The 22,927-nt window shown below is 44.9% G+C and overlaps 1 protein-coding gene and 1 long non-coding RNA gene across 2 annotated transcripts in view; both read right to left on the reverse strand.

The window, feature by feature from the left end:
* mapk8ip1a (mitogen-activated protein kinase 8 interacting protein 1a) overlaps positions 1 to 6,286 on the reverse strand; it is a 17,282-nt gene extending 10,996 nt beyond the window's left edge. The window contains exons 1-3 of the mRNA XM_020480066.2: positions 5,610 to 6,286; positions 4,995 to 5,106; positions 3,485 to 3,835 (exon numbers count right to left, since the gene is read on the reverse strand). Of these exons, the coding sequence (XP_020335655.1) occupies positions 3,485 to 3,835; positions 4,995 to 5,106; positions 5,610 to 5,713 (567 nt within the window). The 5' untranslated portion in view covers positions 5,714 to 6,286. The remainder of the gene's footprint in view (positions 1 to 3,484; positions 3,836 to 4,994; positions 5,107 to 5,609) is intronic.
* A 3,904-nt stretch (positions 6,287 to 10,190) lies between these two features.
* On the reverse strand, positions 10,191 to 16,243 carry LOC109888721 (uncharacterized). The gene is made up of 3 exons (XR_002255189.2): positions 16,112 to 16,243; positions 10,913 to 10,996; positions 10,191 to 10,660 (listed from the first exon to the last, which is right to left on the reverse strand). It is a non-coding gene; the product is annotated as an uncharacterized LOC109888721 (long non-coding RNA).
* Positions 16,244 to 22,927: the final 6,684 nt, after the last annotated feature.

Raw genomic sequence — 22,927 nt, forward strand, 5'->3', positions numbered from 1 at the left:
TACCACACAGTCCAGCCCAGTCAGTCCACAGCCCTTTTCTAGCCAAGCAGGCTCTATGATCAACAACTTGTCTCAGCTGTCAATCACATCTACCCAGTCCTAGCCTCTGTTCCAGGCTTCCTGCAGCCAAGTGATGAACGAGGCTTTGGACTACGGTTAACGCAAGATCACAGCCATCTAAATATATGGTTGCTGGCTTCACCAAGCCCCGATGACATCATCTCACATACCATCACAATTTGATCCGGCTGCCAGGAAGAGGAATCAGGAGCTAGCCAATAAAGAGGAAATCAAGACTGTTACACTACACAGCAGCACACTGTCATAGAGACCATTCACAGTGATGATGCTGACTCACAGTCGTGATGCAGCTGCTGCTGGGCACTGGAACGGGCTCTGTTACCATGGTTACCGTGGCCAGGAACTGGAGGAGAGCGAAACTGTGTGTAGGTGTGTGTGTGTGTGTTTCTTTGGTGCGTCGGGTTTGTGTTGATAGAACGGTTTGATGTTGAAATGCTCCAAGTTCTATTTATGAAATGAAAATAAGACATTTTGGAATTCATGGGACTGACTGTTTATCAAGACTGTGTTATCATTTTGGTAGCTGTTATCCCTTTGGTTGAAGTCTTCAGGTCTCAGGTAAGGTTACTCCTCATGTAGCTTCACAAACTTTGGTACACTTCACCCTCCCCCTTGGCCTCCTGTCCACAGTAACCAACCCCGGCAACTGATAACCATCCACTGTGTAATCCGATTCACGACACCACCATAATCAGTCATATTGCTCTGAGAGATTCAGGTCTCTTCAGGCCTCAGGCAACATGGCACCGGCATAGTTTAGAGTAGTATCATCACGTCTAATAGCCTAATTGTCAGAAAAGTGTTCAGCCCAAATAAACAACCGTGATGACTGTAATGATAATTGAACTGCCGTGTGCGCCATAAGCTGCATGTGGCCAATGCAGCTTACATACATACTCAAGCATACACACACACACACACACACACACACGGCTCAACCCATCCATCACAACAGCGTGATGTAACAAGGTGGGACACATAGTGACAGCAACAGCCATGGTGACATATGGCTGGCAAATGTTGTTCACAATCAAACTAATCAGTTTTTTTTGTCTCAACAAAGGGGCTAAAGTTTCTAAGTAATCGTTCACCTTGATCACATTAGAAACCTGAGTGGGTGTGATATAGTATAGAGCAGGGCTCTACAACCCTGTTGCTGGAGAGCTAGCCTCCTGTTGGTTTTCACTCCGCCCCAGTTGTAACTAACCTGATTCAGTTTATCAACCAGCTAACTATTACTAGAATCAGGGGCGCTAGACTAGGTTTGGAGCTAAAACCTACAGAAACAGGGTTGGAGAGCCCTGCTATAGTCACTTGATCTTGAGGGGGGATGTAATCTCAAGGACTGTGAAAATAGGCCTTGCTACAGCACAAACAGATCTGGGACCAGAATATCTGAATCAAGCTTTCACTACCTGTTTCCCCAGTCCTTGAGCTCAAGTGTCTCTGTCATCTGTACCAGGCTAACACTCAGACAGAGTAGGAGCGAGACATCAAACATAGTTCGCCTAATCCTTCCCAACACAGTGTGAGACCACGAGCAGCAGCAGGGCTCTGAGGTCAGGTCGTGTTGTGGTGCCATACACAGAGACGTTAGTCACGTGATCATGTCTGACATGTCCAGAAGTAGGAATTACACCTCCTAGAGGGGAATAACATCCCGGGCCTCCCTCTTTCCTCCGCAGGCCACACCTGGGTTCAAAAACACATACTTTCAAAATCCTTTGAATACTTTTTAGCATTTGCTTTAGTCTGCCTAGAGTGCCAGACGGACAGAGTCTGAGTCTAAAGTGGATGTGGTGTTAGGTTATTTGATGGGAAGGGACCTTGACAGGGTAAGGATTAACCAGTCAGTGTAGCAGTTTATCCAAACCGACATCTGGTCACACACCTTATCCTGATCTTCTTTGAATTGAATCAGAAGTCTGCCATAAAGACATTGTGCTCATCATTCGTGAATGTCCTTGTGAAACAGATTCTCTGAAACATTTCCTTGTTTAGCATCTTGATGTTTTGGTGACAACTGATTATAAGCGGTTATGTCTGATTATCACCGGTTTCAACTGGTTCCACCTGATTTGAACTAGTTATAACTGGGTGGAGTTGTTTGGGTGGGTACATATATCATACATACAGTACATACACTACAATAATCCTACCAATGGCTTAGGTTAAAAGATGAAATCGTCAAACATTCAAACTGCAGTCTGCACTCTACTACTAGAGACTGTAGAGTATTTGGTCGTGCAGAGCATTGTGGGCAATTACTAAGATCATTCCAAATCTCCTCCAGAGAAATGACAGCCCTCTCCCCGTCGCATACGTCTTCAATGAAGACAGGTCTGAAGCTCACTGGACTGTATCAAAGCATCCAAGCAATAATAAACCCTTTTTTTTATTTTACTACAAAATAATAACCTACAAAATCTAATTCTGGCAAGAGGTCTATTCTGAGGGAAAGATCAAAGACGTTTCATAAAGATCAACATGAGGATGCAATGGATGAAAGATGAGTGAACAGATCCTCACTCGTTTAGACACTCTACATAGGATTGCCATTGTAAACGGCCCTATCCTTGGACTGACACTGATGTACCTGTCCTTTCCATCGTAATCCCTAGTCAGCAGAGCACACACACCCTTCCTTCCCTGTCTGATGCCATTCAGCTGGCGGGGAAGCCGACAGACTCACAGAGGGACAGAAGGGTGCGCTGTTTACAGACAGCAAAGATCCAGGACAGCAGTCACACGGAGCACATGCCACAAACACAGTCGTAAGCATGGGCTTCGTCGAGAGAGAAAGAGCACATTCATTATCACACGCATTAACATTTCCTCTACTGTTACAATGCTTCGATCGAGAACCACAACCGTCCCAGCTTTATGATTTTCTGATATACAGTGGCTGCAAATGTGAAAGGAAAATATTTCCATTTAACGACACAAATACACACTGTAGACATATTGCTTACATTACATTAAAAGGGAATCCATATTTATATTGGTGCCTGGGTAAGGCATGCTGCCTCGACATAGATACCATTCTATACCGATTCAATTCTATCTGGTCTCCCATTAATTATTTAAACCAAACAGACGATCTGTAAAAACAGAGGAGAAAATAAGCAGGATCTTTACTGTAAATTGGTGCTGCGTGTAAGCTACCAGCTTCTATACTGCTCTTATACAGATCCCATCCTATCGAATCTCATATTTCAAACAAACCTAATATGATCTATGATACAGTACATGATCTGCCTGTCATCCCAGGGAAGATATAGAAGCAGCCCCTTTAATGCCTCTTTACAGATCCCATTCTATAGCTAATCCAATATTATATGAACCAAACAGATGATGTGATGATGTCGTGTCATCACAGAGGGTAGAAATAAACAGTCCCCACCTGAGTCCTGGGAGGCTGAGGAGGCTGAGGCTGCACCTGTGGAAACAGCGCTAGTGTGGTGGGTCTCTTGGGCCTGTACGTATCCATAGCGACTGGATATTCAGCAGATTTGAATTCTATCACATTGGGCTGCTGCTGTCTGACAGGAGTTAGAACGACGGCCCCTCTCTCTTCCTGGTTGAGTCTGTGGTCGCCGAGGGAACCATGGATCAGGCCCCAGTGCTCCTCTTCCTCCTGGATCTCCCCCTCAGCATCGATCAGGTCCAAGTGGAGCATCTCCGCCTGCACTTCCCTGAACCCCCGCCCGTCTGCCTTCCCCGCCTCGCTACTGGCTGGCCACGTCACATGGTCCTGGGAAGAGCCAAGCAGCAGTGTTGCAGCAGATAGAGAGAGAATAATTCAGTGAGGTCGAGGGGGAGAGGGATGGAGGCGGAGAAAGCAAGAATGAGAGCGAGTGGAGAGAGAGAGAGAGAAAAGGATTCAGTGAGGAGAAAAGGAAGGGAGGGGAAGAGGAGGAGGAGAGCAGAGAGGGAGCTAGTCAATCACGGCCTGGCAATGACATCAGCAGCCTGAGCCCGTGGCTCGTTCTCTGCTCATGCTCACTGTAATGCCATTCTAATTCAATCATACTGTAGTAGGATAAACCTCCCTGAAAACAAACACAGGCAAAGCTAGGCTACTGTTCTGTTCTGTGAGGTATACAACAGCAGCATGTAACACCCTTACTGTCTTTACACTGACGTCAAATCTAAAGATAATGTTAATACGGAATCATTTCTTTAACCACAAAATACTAAGATGCACACAGACCTGCTGTACGGTACATCAACGTCATACAACCTTCCCCTGAGCTAATGTATGGTCTGACGTTCTCCGTTTGACTCATACTAAAATGACAGTTCACCCTAGCAGCTAGTTGAGTAGAATACCTGCAGGGCTGAAGGCGGAGGCCAGTGATGCGATGACCAGGCTTTAATGGCATGTGGCATGTTAGATCTACTCGGCTCTGGAACACATGTGTACCAAGACCATCCCCACCTGCAGTCATTAATCTGATTAGTGACTTTGGACTACTAACTCTGGATTCTACTGCCTCTTCTGTTTCTGCTGCGGCTACTATCTCATAGCGACAGCCCCAAAATAACATCAAGCATACAAATGGGGAGCGACATTTATCTCAATATCTCAACCTTCTGTTATGAATATTCATATTATGAAAAACAGGACTGCAACAGAGTGAAGTCAGGCAGTGTGTTGTCCGAGAAGGGAGGGAGGAGTTTGTTGAGGGGAAACTGGTGCAGAGGAGCTTACTTGGTCATTCCGGTTGTCGTAGTTGAGGCTGGCACCCCGCTGTGCACTGGGTTCATATACTATTCAAAATCATTTCAAATACTTGATCTGTGCTTGATTGAGCTTGCCTGGCTTAATGGACCAATAGAAAAGTCGCAAAATTGCGATCCGAGCACATTTGACACTTTGAAACTGTGTGTGTACATGTAGATTAGCTTACTTGAGAGTCAAGGTCGTCGAAGTTAAGGCTGGCTCCAGCCTCATCAGTGATCTCTGTGACCTGAGAAAGGTCCTCGTCCTCAAACTCCTCCAGGCTGATGTCATGGGTCAGCCTGAGGACACGACATACACACCGCATCACACCACACTACAGAAAACAAACCACGCCGTCACTCAACATCTCTGAGAGCCGAGGGCAGAGCACACGGTTTTACACACATCAATGAGAGAGTAAACACATGGGTGTCGCTCTCTGCAGACAAACGACTTGGTCACACTTTCACCTTAGTGAGGTACTGCTTGATACTCCTGATGGTAGGTGGCAGTTGCACAACCAGGTGGACAACCATCTGTGCTGACATCAAAAAGCTCTAAACCCTTTAATAAAAAGGCGTGCATTGGGGTTTGCATGAAGGCCCGAGAGAGACAGGAAAAAGTGTGCTCTCTTACATTAGCATTACTGTACGTCACTGCCAGGAAGTCTAGACCTTTATGGCAAATAAACGCTTGTCTGGTAAACACTTGTTTTAGTTATCCTTTGAAAAACATTTAGTTACTTTTTACCCTAATGAATGTGACCCTGGTTTAACTCTACAGTATATAAATACTACTGTACCATTTCTCCCACTGGTCCTCCATCCACTTCTCTCCATTCTCCTCCTCCCTCCAATTCTCCCCATCCTCGTTGGACTCCATGGCCAGACTGAGGTAGAGCAACATCAGCTGGGCTGGGCAGGGTAGGCAGATGGACCAGGAACTGGTCGATTCAACAGGCAATTACAGCACTTCCGCCTTTCAACAGAGCATCATTCACAGTCCTGACTTTTCAATCTCCATCCGCTCTGGCCCACACGTCAGCAACAGCATCAGCAACAAAAAACAACAACAACACCACCACACCACTGATAGAGAGGGACCCTGAAGCTAAAGACAGCTTATTTTTCCTTTTCCCCACACACAGTATAGAGCTCTCTTCTCTTCACCACGGGCTCCACCCAGGCACTTATCTCCTCTCTGTGTATTTGTACTCCCCCTCTGGTCCAGAATAATGACTGGAGGAGGATGGGAGGATGGGGGGAGGTGCAGGCTGCAGGTGGACAGTAAAGAGACTGGCGATAGGGTGACTCAATCACTCGCTCAAGCCCCAGCCCATCAGCCCTAGCTGGGTAGGTTCTCCTCCTGTAAGTCCCTGCCTCCTGTATGATGGGTGGCTTGAATCGATGCAGCTCTACTCCGTTTGCCTGCCTCCTCCTCCGCAGGCCAGGCAGCCGTATACAGGGAGGGCCAGACTGAGGGAAGGGAAGTGGTGACTGCTAGGATCAATGGAGCCGCTGTAGTGCTGAACTAGAACCTTCTTCCCTTTTATCCCTGGTCTGAGGGAGGGAGGATTTGGAAGGTCCCTGGCCCTGCTTAGAACATCATGGCTTCCATTGTGTTGTTGTTTAGGTTGGTTCTCACGCCATGGAATGACCCACGCCTTCTTCTCTTCACTCTGAACAGACTGTGACGTGATGTGTGAGCCGGTGCAGCAGAGAGAATTAACAGCTTACGTATGTCGGCGGTATAATTTTTTTAAATGGCGGAGGAGGTCAAGTGTGCTAAGCGGTCATTACATTATTACCTCTAATGTGATTTGCTGTCCCTGTGGACATGTCCACACATTACACACTAAAATACTGTTTAAGACATGATATGCACACACATTTTACACACTACAACCCTGGCCACTAACACGCATACCACGCCAGGGGTGGGTGTGTACATCACAGTTCATTTATAACTGGACACACCAAAAAGAAAGGAGGGCAAAATCTCAGTAAGAAGTTTGACAACCCGGGCCTGTGTACATTCATAGACACAATATCCTATTCTTGGTATCCTAATCCTGTCCTCACTTTATCAAGTTACAAACCAGGATAATTATACTGTACGGGAAAGCTAGAATGTCACTTTCACTGGGCCAGGTCTGTATCAGATAGCTTAAAGACAGCCAGGTCTGTATCAGATAGCTTAAAGACAGCCAGGTCTGTATCAGATAGCTTAAAGACAGCCAGGTCTGTATCAGATAGCTTAAAGACAGCCAGGTCTGTATCAGATAGCTTAAAGACAGCCTTTAGCTCGTTTCTCCCTCCTCATCCTTCTATTCTTTACTGTTCACCGCAACAGACGGGTCGTCAGAACCATTCAGGAATTTGTTTCTATCAGAGTTGATATCAGGGAGCGAGGCGAGAGAGTGTGAGATGGAGAGACAGACACAGAGAGGAGGGAGAGACACACACACACAGACAGAGAGAGAGACGGAGAGAGAGAAAGAGAGAGAGAGAGAGAGAGAGAGAGAGAGAGAGAGAGAGAGAGAGAGAGAGAGAGAGAGAGAGAGAGAGAAATAGATAAGAGAGAGGGAGAGAGAGGACTCAGACCATTAGCAGTGATCCCTGAGGAGATGGCATAAGGGTTACTGCTGGTCAACAAAGCACTGTTAAACTTTATCCTTCTCATCCTCCTCCCAGACTACAACCTGTACAGTATTACATAACAAGCCTCTATTGCTATAACTGACCTGAGATTACCACTTCAATAAACCAAAGTTTGGCCCTAAAGTGTTGATGGATTGTTGATTAATTGAGTCTATTAATTAGTCTATTAATGATACATAACCATTGATGAGCCACAATCATTTTCAGAAAATAAGGGTTGTTCGAGTGAAGTGCAGATGACCTGCGGTCCAAGTTCAGTTCCAGACCTCCTGCACTGTACAAAGCTTTCAGCACATTCTGTGCTAAGAACCTACTGCATGTGGCCCTCCAGTGGTGAAACACAGTACTGAAAAAGTGGTACTGTAACTACCTACTACCAATTATAAACTGGGTGGTTCGAGCCCTGAATGTTGATTGGCTGACAGCTGTGGTATATCAGACCATGGGTATGAAAAAACAGTTATTTTTACTTCTCTAATTACGTTGGTAAACCGTTTATAGTAGCATTAAGGCACCTCGGAGGTTTGTGAAATATGGCCAATATACCACGGCTAAGGGCTGTATCCAGGCACTCCGCGTTGTGTCGTGTGTAAGAATAGCCCTTAGCCGTGGTATATTAGCCATATACCATACCTCCTCGGGCCTTATTGCTTAAATACAATGCTATGAATTAACTATATTTATTACCATCGACAGTGAAGTCCAGCATCAGGTATAGAGGTTCATATACAGATACAATCACGAAGACTGAGTGGATCACTATTCTATCAGCGCTTTAATGAAAATAAAACTATTTTGTACTATACAAAACAAATAAATACAACTACATACACGTTTCACAAAGCTCATCATGGGATTTTTTTATTTATTATAGTGAATGTACTCTTTTTTGGCATGGAATGTACAATATTTGGTGACTGACAAATAATGACAAGCTTTAGATGTTAACGGGAAATATAAATGAAGTTGACCTCTGTCAGTATATCCTAAAGACTTATTTATAGCCAATTTAAGTATGCAACGCAAGAATGCAAAATGGCTGTCCTGATGTACTTAATACATTAGGCAAAACTCATCCCTTTCTGGGCAGATCCACAGACAGAACAGTGCAAACAAAGAAAACGTGTATTATGGTAATATATACAGTATAATATACACACAGGGCTGATAGATGTGCAAATATAAACAGAATATAGCGGGAATTAATACAAATCTTTTATACACATGGTACTTTGCGGAACTAGTTCTTATTGTATTAGTATAGACACTATTATCATTACGGGATCTTTCGGCAAAATATTTGTTTCTAAACCAACGACATGGTTGTGATCGAAGTCAAAATATCATACAGAGGACAAACAGATGAATGACAGTAGAAGCTCAGATCACGAATGGAGGTTGTTAGAAACACTGAAATTTATAGAACATATGAATTGCGTATTTTACATGAATGTGTTATTGTTTTAATGTGTTTTTTTTATGGGGGGGTGGGGGGGGGGGGGGATAACAAAAAAAACATCCATGTTAATATTGCCTGCTCGCTTGACCGGTCAGTTGGTAAATCTAAGGTTTGTATCTTTGAGGTTTTACTGTAGTCCTAAGGCAGTTTTTCACTCACGAATCAAAGTGTCTGGTGGTGCAAAAAACTATAGCCAAAAAAAAACGTGGAATATGGCACCACAACAAACATGCCAAGAGAGGGTCGCCCACCAAAACTCACAGACCAGGCAAGGAGGGGATTAATCAGAGAGGCAACAAAGAGACCAAAGATAACCCTGGAGGAGCTGCAAAGCTCCACAGCGGAGATTGTAGTATCTGTCCATAGGACCACTTTAAGCCTTACACTCCACAGAGCTGGGCTTTATGGAAGAGTGGCCAGAAAAAAGCCATTGTTTAAAGAAAAAGAATAAGCAAACACATTTGGTGTTCATCAAAAGGCCTGTGGGAGACTCCCCAAACATATTGATGAAGGTACTCTGGTCAGATGAGACTAAAATGTAGCTTTTTGGTCATCAAGGAAAACGCTATGTCTGGTGCAAACTCAACACCTCTCATCACCCGAGAACACCATGTTTTTCATCGGCAGGGACTGGGAAACTGGTCAGAATTGAAGGAATGATGGATGGCGCTAAATACAGGGAAATTCGTTAAGGAAACCTGTTTCAGTCTTCCAGAGATTTGAGACTGGGATGGAGGGTCCACCTTCCAGCAGGACAATGACCCTAAGCATACTGCTAAAGCAACACTCAAGTGGTTTAAGGGGAAACATTTAAATGTCTTGGAATGGCCTAGTCAAAGCCCAGACCTCAATCCAATTGAGAATCTGTGGTATGACTTAAAGATTGCTGTACACTAGCGGATCCCATCCAACTCGAAGGAGCTGGAGCAGTTTTGCCTTGAAGAATGGACACAAATCCCAGTGGCTAGATGTGCCAAGCTTATAGAGACATGCCACAAGAGACTTTCAGCGATAATTGCTGCAAAAGGTGGCTCTACTAAGTATTGACTTAGGGGGGGGGGGGGGGGGGGGGGGGTGAATAGTTATGCACGCTCAAGCACATTTTTTTTGCCTTATTTCTTGTTTGTTTCACAATGACAAATATTTTGCATCTTCAAAGTCGTAGGTATGTTGTGTAAATCAAATGATACAACCCCCCCCAAAAATCTATTTTAATTCCAGGTTGTAAGGCAGCAAAATAGGAAAAATGCCAAGGGGGGTGAATACTTTTGCAAGCCACTGTATTTGTTTGGGCTTTTTGCGGTCAATTTGCAGCCTACAAATGATTTGTAATTATGTTCCGGCCCCCCAACCATCCACTCAAGACAAAAATTGGCACATGGCTGAATCTCGTTGATGATCCCTGGCCTACAGAAAGAGTATTGAAAGATTTTATTTGACAGAAATGTGATAACTTCTGAAGAGGTTCCAGTAAAATGTCTCACATTTCAGAATAAAGAACAACCCAGTGTCTTGTTATCGTGTGCCACTGCAGATCCATTGGCTGTTCAACAGCCTGCTGCTCTGACTGTTCCTCCCACTGCTCCTGTGCTGTTCCTGTTGTTGCCTCTTGTCTCCTTGGGCAGTGATGGTGTGCTGGTGTTTCGGGTGGGTGCACTTCTGGGTGCTCTATGGTTCGGAGGGCCTGCCTCTCTTCAGAGTGTTGGACTGGGCAGACCACGTGTGTGTGGGTGACTGCATTAAATAGAGTTTAGATTGGTCATGTCTTTTTCCTGTACATGTATCCTTCACTTTCTGTTAGACGACATGTATTTGTTTAGCTGATACATTGAAACTTTGAAAAAAGAAAACTAATGCATTCAATTTCAAATCATAGGTTGTTTTTTTTACGTGAATCTAAAGCAGCAACTAAAACCTGGAAAATGCTGCTTTCTTGACCAGGACTTTCCTGGTTAATTAAATTATAAATGAAAAAAAACTACATACCACAGGTGCTGCTGCTTATCTAAAAGTCGTCTGTTGGGGGCGGCACTGCCTCTTCCTGGATGGTGGGCACAGAGGCCATGAGACCTGATGGACACACACACACACACACACACACACGTTACATCATTGTTACCATGGCAGCAACTGACTGGAAATAGCCTACATAACGTCTGATGGCAGAATGAAAACATAAAGCGGAAAAAATGGTAATGCAGGACACCCAAAGAAAAAAACAACAACAACATTTAACCACTAGGTGGCTCTCTCTACGTCCATAGATTAAGCCAGGAGAAGTGCTTTGTAAAAACAGGATGCAAAAAGAGTCAAATGACTAGCTAGAGGATTGTGGTGGAGTTGTGGGCCGAATCAAGAGCCAAATTGCTTCAGTTCTCAATAGGAACTGTGAGAGAGAACCATGATGTGGAATCAGAAGAGAACGAGTGGGAGAGTTGCTGGAAGACCTTCATCTTTTCTATGTTGAGTGTAATATTTGTGTTGTGGAGAAATGACCAGACAGGAGACGGGAGTACAGTTAGTTTTCGTTTAGTCAAAACCCCTCGAGCTCTACAGTTCCCGGCATTCCAGTGCGCATGTGTATTTCCTATTAGGTGTAGTAACGTAACACTGCCGTAATGCATTACTGCTTAGTAACAGCACAGTAACTAATATAAACAGATGTAGATCCCAGATACTACACTCCTCCCCCATAGTGTTTAACTCCCAGAGAACAAGGTAAATATGTTAGGTAACTACTAATGCAATATCTGAACAATGCATTCTTAAACATTTTTCAACTACTGGGTTGAAGCAGACTTTTCAGAGCCCAGCACAAATCCAGTTTGTGTCCTAATAACTAACCCAGGTAATGTCCTTTTTCTTTCCTTTTATCTAGGACATATTAAAGTGTTTGTTTTACTGTCCGTTACCTCCTTAACCAGCTCAACTCACAGGTCAAGCTTTTGAGGTGCCCTTCGCTGTCGAATAGGATATCTCCGCTCCTCCTGGGCTTCCTGTGGTGGGCCAGGTTCGGGTGGAAGGTCAGGCTCTGTCTCTCCCGTACGTCCACAGTCAGGAGATTAGTCCTGGGGGTCGTTATTGTTCTTGTTCTCTCGGCATGTCTTCTGCTGGGGCATTGGACCGTAGCAGATGATCCACATGAACGTTGACCTGGCGATGACCAATTTGGACTTGGTAAGTCAAAGGTCCTCTGCGTTGCAAGATCACACCTGAGTTCCACAGGCGCTTGGGGTGTCTGAAATCACGTACCATCACCCTCTCTTCCTCTTTGAATTCTCTGACAGTCTTTGAGTGTCTGTCATGAGCTTTCTTCTGCTGTAGCTGGTTCTTTGCCACAGTGCTTGACAAGTCTGGTTTCAACAATGTCAGGCGGGTACGTGGTTAGCGTTTCAGAAACAGTTCAGCTGGTGTACATTCCGTTACTGTGTGTGGGGTGTTACGGTAAGTAAACAGGAACCGGGGAAGCCTTTGGTGGATGGGCACAGACTGAACCTCGAGTCTAGTCCAGGCCTTCTTAAAGGTTTGCACGGCTCTCTCCACTGCTCCATTTGATGCCGGATGGTAAGGTGGTGACAGGATGTGCCTTACTCCGTTGTTCTTGAGAAACATTTCAAAATCGTTTGACGTGAACGGGGGGGCATTGTCCGATACGAGCTCCTTGACTAGTCCAAAGGATGCAAACAGGTGTCTGAGAAGATTGATGGTCTTCTCAGCTGTGGTCAGTTGAGTAGGGAACACTTCCATCCACTTGGAATGGACATCGACGACAACAAGGAAATGTTGCTTGTCAATTTCGGCGTAATCCACATGGATGCGTTCCCAAGGTGTAGCAGCCCAGGACCATGGATGAAGAGGTGCAGCAGCAGGCTTGTTGCGAACAGCTTCACAAGGTGAGCAGTGGCCTACATGCTGTTGAATGTCCTGATCCAGTCCAGGCCACCACAGATAACTGCGAGCGAGTGCATTCATTCGAGTGATCCCTGGATGTCCCTCATGCAGGTCAGATAGCAGTCTCCTCTGGAATTTGTGAGGTACCACCACCCTTGATCCCCACAGAACACACCCTTGATCAGTGGACAACTGGTCTTTCTTGTCGATGAATGGACGAAGGTTATCGTCATTTACGAAGGTTGGCCAACCACCTAATGTTAAGTCCAAGACTTTGGAAAGCACTGGGTCTTTCCTTGTTTCCTCTGCTATGTCAGAAGCAGATATGGGCAGTTCATCAATGAGAGAGATCTGGAAGACTGCTCTATCATCTTCACTGTCGGAGTCACTATTGCATGGTAGTCTTGATAGTGCATCGGCATTTGCGTGATCACTGGATCGTCTGTACTCAATCTCGTAGTCGTAGGCTAACAATATCAGAGCCCAACGTTGCATTTGAAGTGCAGCAAGGGTTGGTATAGCTGATTTTGGTCCAAGGATGGCCAACAGAGGCTTGTGATCTGTCAGCAGTTGGAACTTCCTTCCGTAGAGGTATTTGTGAAACTTCTTCACTCCGAATATTATGCTCAGGGCTTCCTTCTCAATTTGAGCGTAATTTTTCTCACTTGGTGACAGAGTCCGTGATGCAAATGCAATAGGGTGTTCTTCACCTGACGGTAGAACATGTGAGATGACGGCTCCTACTCCGTATGGAGATGCATCACACGCAAGTCTCAGCTTCATCTCTGTGTTATAGTGGGCAAGCCACTTGCTCTTTAGCAGACGCTGTTTGCAAGTCTTGAATGCTTCTTCGCATTGTGGGGACCAATTCCACTTTGTAACGTCCTGCAGCAGTTGGTGAAGCGGATGCAACAATGTGGACAAGTTTGCCACAAACTTTCCATAATAGTTCAGGAGCCCCAAAAATGAGATATTTGTGGGTGCTGGAGCATTTACGATTGCTTCCACCTTGCTGTTGGTTGGGTGCAGGCCTTGTGCATCAATCTTGTATCCGAGATACTCCACTGAGTCCTGGAGGAACACACACTTGCTGCGTTTCATTCTCACTCCGTATTTCTCCAGTCTTGACATCACTTTGTCCAGCACTACAAGGTGCTCTCCAATGGTTGGTGCTGACACGAGGATGTCGTCCATGAAGCACACAACATGGTCTATACCGTCCAAGATCTGATCCATTGTTTGTTGGAATATCGCTGGAGCTGTCGAGATTCCATAGGCCAAGCGATTGAATCTGAATAGCCCCTTGTGTGTATTGATGGTCAGATACTGTTCTGACTCCGGATCCAGCTTCAGTTGCTGATAAGCGAATGCCAGGTCCAGCTTACTGAAAACCTTCCCACCAGCTAGAGTGGCAAACAGATCTTCAGCGTTTGGTAGTGGATATTCCTCTGGTAGTATGCAGCGATTTACTGTGACCTTGTAGTCAACGCACATTCTGACGGTCTTGTCTTTCTTTGGGACTACAACAATCGGAGCGGCCCAGTCGCTCCTCGCTACTTTCGTGATTATGTTATTCTTCTGTAGGCGGTCCTGTGAAAGATAGGCTTGGTTCCTTCTTGCACTCTGACTTTTGCTGTGAAGTCTTGTATTTCAACGTAGCCATCTTTGAAAAGTTCTTTGTGCGTCTCCAGCATGTTAGTGAGTGTTGCCTGACTCACTGGTTGTCATTTCTGAGACTGAAGATTTCTCCCCAGTTCAACTTGATCTTTTGTAGCCAGTTTCTGCCTAGCAAGGCTGATTTTTCTTCTTTAACAATGACAAGCGGTAGCGTCCACTCCTTCCCCTCATACCGGACTGGTACCTGGATCTGCCCTAACACAGGAATAGTGTCACCAGTGTATGAAGAAAGGTGGATGGACGCGGGCTGAAGAGGGCACTCTTTCAGTTTTTCTTTGTAGAGTCTCTCTGGAACCAGAGATACAGACGCTCCGATGTCCAGCTGCATTTTTACTGGTTTTCCCGCTAACTCCATGTTGAGATGGAATCTATCTTTTAGTTGTTGAGCTGTGTACACTGTGAACAGTTCCACTACTGTTTCAGTTGTACCTTCCTCTTCTTGTTCCTCGTCTGACACTTTGTGCGCTCTTGCTGTGCGTTTCGAGGCTTTACACACTCTCTGTATATGTCCAACCTTTCCACAATTGTGGCACTTTTCCTTTTGGAATCGACATTCACCGTGCTGATGATTATCTCCCCCACATCTGTAGCAACTTGGCTTAGACCTTTGAGATGTGGGCTGCTTTGTTCTTGTGTAACCTTGAGGACGGGACTGAAAAAAGTGTGACTTTTGTGAGCTTTTTTTACCACGTGCATCACTGACCTTGTGAACACCTTTCTGACATTCTGCATGTCCCGATAGCTCAATAGTATCCCTGTGGGCAAGCTCGAGTCCAAGTGCTATATCACAGGCTTTCTTAAAGGTCAGGTCCTTCTCTGACAGGAGCCTTCTGTGATATGCTTCACCTGTGAGACCACATACAAACTTGTCTCTGAGAGCATCATCAAGAAATCGTGCAAACTCACATGTACTTGCCAGCCTTTTCAAAGCAAGGATGTAGTCAGCCACGGTTTCCCCTTGACTCTGGTGATGTTGGTAAAATCTGAAACGTTCTGCAATGAGAATTGGCTTAGGCTTGAAATACCTTGAAAGAGTTTCAGTCAGTTCTGCATAGTTCAATTCCACTGCTTTCATTGGTTCAATGAGACCTTTCAGCAATCCATACTCAGTTGGACCCAAAACACTGAGAAATACGTCTGCTTTCTTTCCATCTTTAATTTCATTTGCAGCCAGCCAACGCTCAAAACGCTCCAAATAGGAATCAAAATCCTCTTTTGTAGCCTCAAACTCTGGTACTCGACCAATGGTTGCCATTTTCAGTTAATTGTTCAGTTTCCTTATATTCCTTAATTTTCTGAATATTCATCTACTTCTTCACTTCAGATGTTTCTGCAATTACTTCATTCACTGCACTCATTTGTAATAATGTACACACCGTGTTACGTTCCTTCTTCCTTTTTTTTGGACAATATTTCTCCACTGAGATCAACTAATTCCAATGAGTTCAATGACAGTTTCTTTTATTTAACCACCAGAGGGCAGTGTCGCTATTCTGGACTCCAATAGTCTTGCTACTTGGCAGCTCCAGTGCTAGCAGTGCTTAGCCTTCTCTACTGGCGAAAGAAAATAAAAAATAACTGACGAATTACATAATTATTTTGAGTTTCATTACTCACGCAACATTCTTCCCTTCAAGCAATGTCCGTTTATGTAGTTTAATCACCTCGTCGCCACTGTAATATTTGTGTTGTGGAGAAATGACCAGGCAGGAGACGGGAGTACAGTTAGTTTTCGTTTAGTCAAAACCCCTCGAGCTCTACAGTTCCTGGCATTCCAGTGCGCATGTGCATTTCCTATTAGGTGTAGTAACGTAACACTGCCGTAATGCATTACTGCTTAGTAACAGCACAGTAACTAACATAAACAGATGTAGATCCCAGATACTACATTGAGCCTGCTGACCTCTGCGTGGTTGATCATGGGCTTAGGGTAGTCCATTCATCACTCCACGGCTCATAGATGTAGTAGTTGGGATAGTCCTTTAGCGTAAGGATGTAGCGCCTGTGAGATAGACAATCACAGATATGTTAGGGACAGGCATTGTTATTAGGGATGTGCATCTCTCCCTCCTTACAAGCACGATTTGATACACATCTAGATACGTGGGCTCTGATACGATACAGGAACGATACTTTTAGTTTGAAACGATTCGGTGCGATTCGATGTACTAACAATTGTTGCATGAACCTATTCATGTTCTATTCAAAATGTTAATACGGTACTGATGGAGCTCAGGAGCTGACCTGTATCTATCTGAATTGACTTCTCTGAGCTGAGTGGCTCTGTGTGTTTGTGTGTGTGTGTGTGTGTACATCTACCACAAACAGATTAGGGGGGGGAATGTCTGTTTTTTTGTGCCCCCACCTTGTTATCCAACATCCTCATCACCCACTGATGAACTTGTCATATAGCAGATTCAAATGCTTTGAGCTAGTAATATGTCAAAATCTATTTTTAGAAATGAGCTATGACATAACTAGGGAATTAATATAACACAGTTTTGGATTTGACCCCCATCTCAAAAGCAAATAGTTGTGACCGTTTGGAGGTTTATGGAGGAGAGCTGCTCTCTCCCCAAAAAATGGTTGATTTCCTTGTTATGAAAATGATCATGTAAAAGTTACCAAATGCACTGACTGTTGAAAGCAGACAAAAACCCACATCTGTTTACAATGAACCTGGCAATCAAAAAGCCCCAATCAGCAGTAAGATGTTTTCTACACCGCATTTGGTGACAATGACCCAGAAACTTACGTTGGTTGTCACTCAACGAATAAAGACTATGATTGAATATTGCGAAAGCCATTTTACAAACATCTAAATTCTGAAGGTGCCGCGCAGATGAAGCCTACGGATGTCAGAGCAGGGAAAGAGGGTAGGCCTCGTTGACACAAGCAGCTGCATCAATTATTCTGCCAAAGCACAAACGTTGTGGTAATCACGGACCAATCACCGTCTTTTATCTGAAGCCCAGGAGGGCAGTAAGTGAGTGTCTGTGTTTGTGTGTAGTGTGGGTGTCTATGTGAGTACCTGATGTAGTGTGTGTGTAGTGTGTACCGGATTTAGTGTGCATGTGTGTGTGTCTACGTGTGTGCCTATGTGTGTGTATGTGTCTACGTGTGTCTATGTGTCTACGTGAGTGTGTATGTGTGTGTGGTGTGTACCCTGCTTTAGTGTGTGTGTGTGTGTGGGCGGGTGTGTGCGCGTGCGTGCGTGTGTGTGTGTGTACCTGATGTAGTCTCCTCTGGGGTCTTTCCTTCGTCCGAAGCCTACAGGAGAGTAGCAGTGGAAGAACTGCTGGAAGAAAGACACTGCAGGAGAGCCACATCCAGTGCCTGAGTTTATACTCCCGTCTGCATCCAGAGGCACCTCCTCAAATACCTGACAGGCAAAACCAACCAGCACAGAATACAGTTAGTCAGATTCTAGTGAAGCGGCACCACTACTGTCTCTCTTAAGCGTCTATCATAGTCCAAAAACGTGTATGTGTATGCACAGCAGTGTTTAGAGTATATTGGACCGTTGGCTTTCGTGCTTTTAAAATTCTCAGAGCAGCTCAAGCTATTTCTCCATTAAAATGAATAGAGGATGTGTAGCGGAGCCGCGTTGGTTGGGAATTGTGGGGAGGTGAGCGTTTGTGATTTGCATCCCCCGCAGATGGTGTTCTCAAAGCAGTTTAGCTATGCATTGCGTCTTATCGTCTGTGGACTATGATTTACGCTCGGTTGTCTTTATGCCATGCTTTGTATATTAAGTAAATCCCCATGTCCCCCAATGCTTTTATGTGTGTTTAACTGTCTTGTATTTGTGAGAAACATATTGGACTGTTATGTGGAAGTAATAGGCCAAGGTAAAGAAAACACTGCGTTGACATTCTGTATTTGGTAAAAGCTCTTTAAACACATGGACAAGGGGAAAACGCCCCAATAGGGAAAAGCCCCAATAGGGAAAAGCCCCTATAGGGAAAAGCCCCAATAGGGAAAAGCCCCAATAGGGAAAAGCCCCAATAGGGAAAAGCCCCAATAGGGAAAAGCCCCTATAGGGAAAAGCACCAATAGGGAAAAGCCCCTATAGGGAAAAGCACCAATAGGGAAAAGCCCCTATAGGGAAAAGCCCCAGTGTTACATGCTCTAAGACACTGGCTGACTGATAACATGCTTTGTGGCTTAGCCCAGATACTGTATATTTGCAACGGGCTTATGACAAGCTTTACAGGTTACTTTTAAATGTCCTCCTAACAAATGTAAGGTTTGAAATTATTACGTTTTAGCCAAACTATATCTGTTTGGGTTTCTTGCAGTCAATTTGCAGTCTACAAATGATTTGTAATTCTGTTGACATTTTATATATTTTATATATTTAGTAGACGCTCTTATTCAGGCTTGGGGATTTGAATCAGTGCCTATTTACCTGATTTGTTTAATATTCATATTTAACAGTTAATATGCTTAACAATGGTATAGACATGTCTTTAGTGCCAATGCTGTGCTTCTGAGAAAGGATGGTTCATTTCTTCCACGTTCACTCCCCACAGCTGGTCTAGGCGTGTAGTCAGGGACATGGGATAGAGATCAGCTGGTCTATGTGTGGAGTCAGGGACATGAGATAGAGATCAGCTGGTCTAGGCGTGTAGTCAGGGACATGGGATAGAGATCAGGCGGTCTAGGCGTATAGTCAGGGACATGGGATAGAGAGCAGCTGGTCTAGGCGTGGAGTCAGGGACATGAGATAGAGATCAGCTGGTCTAGGCGTGTAGTCAGGGACATGGGATAGAGATCAGCTGGTCTAGGCATGTAGTCAGGGACATGGGATAGAGAGCAGCTGGTCTAGGCGTGTAGTCAGGGACATGGGATAGAGATCAGCTGGTCTATGCGTGGAGTCAGGGACATGAGATAGAGATCAGCTGGTCTAGGCGTGTAGTCAGGGACATGGGATAGAGATCAGCTGGTCTAGGCGTGTAGTCAGGGATATGGGATAGAGATCAGGCGGTCTAGGCGTGTAGTCAGGGACATGGGATAGAGAGCAGCTGGTCTAGGCGTGGAGTCAGGGACATGGGACAGAGATCAGCTGGTCTAGGCATGGAGTCAGGGACATGGGATAGAGATCAGCTGGTCTAGGTGTGTAGTCAGGGACATGGGATAGAGATCAGCTGGTCTAGGCGTGTAGTCAGGGACATGGGACAGAGATCAGCTGGTCTAGGTGTGTAGTCAGGGACATGGGATAGAGAGCAGCTGGTCTATGCGTGGAGTCAGGGACATGAGATAGAGATCAGCTGGTCTAGGCATGGAGTCAGGGACATGGGATAGAGATCAGCTGGTCTAGGTGTGTAGTCAGGGACATGAGATAGAGATCAGCTGGTCTAGGCGTGTAGTCAGGGACATGGGATAGAGATCAGCTGGTCTAGGCATGTAGTCAGGGACATGGGATAGAGAGCAGCTGGTCTAGGCGTGTAGTCAGGGACATGGGACAGAGATCAGCTGGTCTAGGCGTGGAGTCAGGGACATGGGATAGAGATCAGCTGGTCTAGGCGTGTAGTCAGGGACATGGGATAGAGAGCAGCTGGTCTATGTGTGTAGTCAGGGACATGGGATAGAGATCAGCTTGAAAAACAGATAGACCTGTATTATTTCCATTTCTCTTTGCTTCTGAATAAGCTGGTCACACGGCATAAGACAAAGAGCCTCTGAGAAGTGACCACTGTACTTCGGCCCATCCTGTTCTTTTACTGTCTTCCAAGGGCACAGCTGTGGGGAGAGAGAAGAGAACGGAGGCTAGCCTGGTAGAGAAGGGAGTAAACGGAACCAACGTCTGCTATGACCCGATACACATAGCCACAAGATGAAAACAAGGTAGCTTAAATTGCCCTGATCTGCCAGGGAGGGTGGAACCAACCATGACTAAGGAGTTTTGTGTTTCAATATAAACCCCTTGCTTCTCTGTATTATTAGAGCACTCAATCGATTCACCTTGTATGTGTGTGTTGTATTGACCTGCTCCCTTACTAATAAGTGAATAAAGAAGTATAACTCTGACTTGTGTGATAAGCTTGTCTTTCCTCATTTGATAATACAGAAAACAACACTACACGGTCCACGGCTGACTCTAGTTGATGATGATTTCAACCTCTCTTTCGTGTCGTCTGAGATTCCCAAAGATTGGAAAGCAGCTGCGGTCATCCCCCTCTTCAAAGGGGGGGACACTCTTGACCCAAACTGCTACAGACCTATATCTATCCTACCGTGCCTTTCTAAGGTCTTCGAAAGCCAAGTCAACAAACAGATTACCGACCATTTCGAATCTCACCATACCTTCTCTGCTATGCAATCCGGTTTCAGAGCTGGTCATGGGTGCACCTCAGCCACGCTCAAGGTCCTAAACGATATCTTAACCGCCATCGATAAGAAACATTACTGTGCAGCCGTATTCATTGATCTGGCCAAGGCTTTCGACTCTGTCAATCACCATATCCTCATCGGCAGACTCGACAGCCTTGGTTTCTCAAATGATTGCCTCGCCTGGTTCACCAACTACTTCTCTGATAGAGTTCAGTGTGTCAAATCGGAGGGTCTGCTGTCCGGACCTCTGGCAGTCTCTATGGGGGTGCCACAGGGTTCAATTCTTGGACCGACTCTCTTCTCTGTATACATCAATGAGGTCGCTCTTGCTGCTGGTGAGTCCCTGATCCACCTCTACGCAGACGACACCATTCTGTATACTTCCGGCCCTTCTTTGGACACTGTGTTAACAACCCTCCAGGCAAGCTTCAATGCCATACAACTCTCCTTCCGTGGCCTCCAATTGCTCTTAAATACAAGTAAAACTAAATGCATGCTCTTCAACCGATCGCTACCTGCACCTACCCGCCTGTCTAACATCACTACTCTGGACGGCTCTGACTTAGAATACGTGGACAACTACAAATACTTAGGTGTCTGGTTAGACTGTAAACTCTCCTTCCAGACCCATATCAAACATCTCCAATCCAAAGTTAAATCTAGAATTGGCTTCCTATTTCGCAACAAAGCATCCTTCACTCATGCTGCCAAACATACCCTTGTAAAACTGACCATCCTACCAATCCTCGACTTTGGCGATGTCATTTACAAAATAGCCTCCAATACCCTACTCAACAAATTGGATGCAGTCTATCACAGTGCAATCCGTTTTATCACCAAAGCCCCATATACTACCCACCATTGCGACCTGTACGCTCTCGTTGGCTGGCCCTCGCTTCATACTCGTCGCCAAACCCACTGGCTCCATGTCATCTACAAGACCCTGCTAGGTAAAGTCCCCCCTTATCTCAGCTCGCTGGTCACCATAGCATCTCCCACCTGTAGCACACGCTCCAGCAGGTATATCTCTCTAGTCACCCCCAAAACCAATTCTTTCTTTGGCCGCCTCTCCTTCCAGTTCTCTGCTGCCAATGACTGGAACGAACTACAAAAATCTCTGAAACTGGAAACACTTATCTCCCTCACTAGCTTTAAGCACCAACTGTCAGAGCAGCTCACAGATTACTGCACCTGTACATAGCCCACCTATAATTTAGCCCAAACAACTACCTCTTTCCCAACTGTATTTAATTTTAATTTATTTATTTATTTTGCTCCTTTGCACCCCATTATTTTTTATTTCTACTTTGCACATTCTTCCATTGCAAAACTACCATTCCAGTATTTTACTTGCTATATTGTATTTACTTTGCCATCATGGCCTTTTTTGCCTTTACCTCCCTTCTCACCTCATTTGCTCACATTGTATATAGACTTGTTTATACTGCATTATTGACTGTATGTTTGTTTTTACTCCATGTGTAACTCTGTGTCGTTTTATCTGTCGAACTGCTTTGCTTTATCTTGGCCAGGTCGCAATTGTAAATGAGAACTTGTTCTCAACTTGCCTACCTGGTTAAATAAAGGTAAAAAAAAAAAAAAAAAATTAAAATCCCTGCTGTATAGGCTACTTGCTCAGCCCATAAAATGAAATATAAAATCACCTGCTATTGAAATTATGCTCTCATCATTCACTTTCCTGTCAGATCGACTCGGGGCAGTATTTGTTTCATTCGGGCCAGTAGCTTTCAGTTGAATGTTGAGCCCTGCTGTGTGCGGTGTGCTGTGTGCTCCAAAAGAATGTTGCAGGAATGGTAATCTTATCGGTTTCCAACGGAAACGACATCAGAACAATCTGAGATGATGTGTGTCAAAATTCTCTTTCTTGTGCTTTTGGAGGTGGAACAACCCACATCCAATTCTGTTGTTTTAATACATTTTCAAAGTGTGATTTTGAGAGCAAAAACCTGACAAAATGTGTTAAAATCACTTGCTTTCTCCCTGTTTTTTGTTTGTTTGTTGCCATGGTATCATTTTGGTATCAAGTCTAGTTTTTTCAAATTCTATTGTTTTACATGAATATTACATGGCGATCAG

Source organism: Oncorhynchus kisutch, linkage group LG4 (genome assembly GCF_002021735.2).
Source record: "Oncorhynchus kisutch isolate 150728-3 linkage group LG4, Okis_V2, whole genome shotgun sequence".
NCBI lineage: Eukaryota > Metazoa > Chordata > Actinopteri > Salmoniformes > Salmonidae > Oncorhynchus > Oncorhynchus kisutch.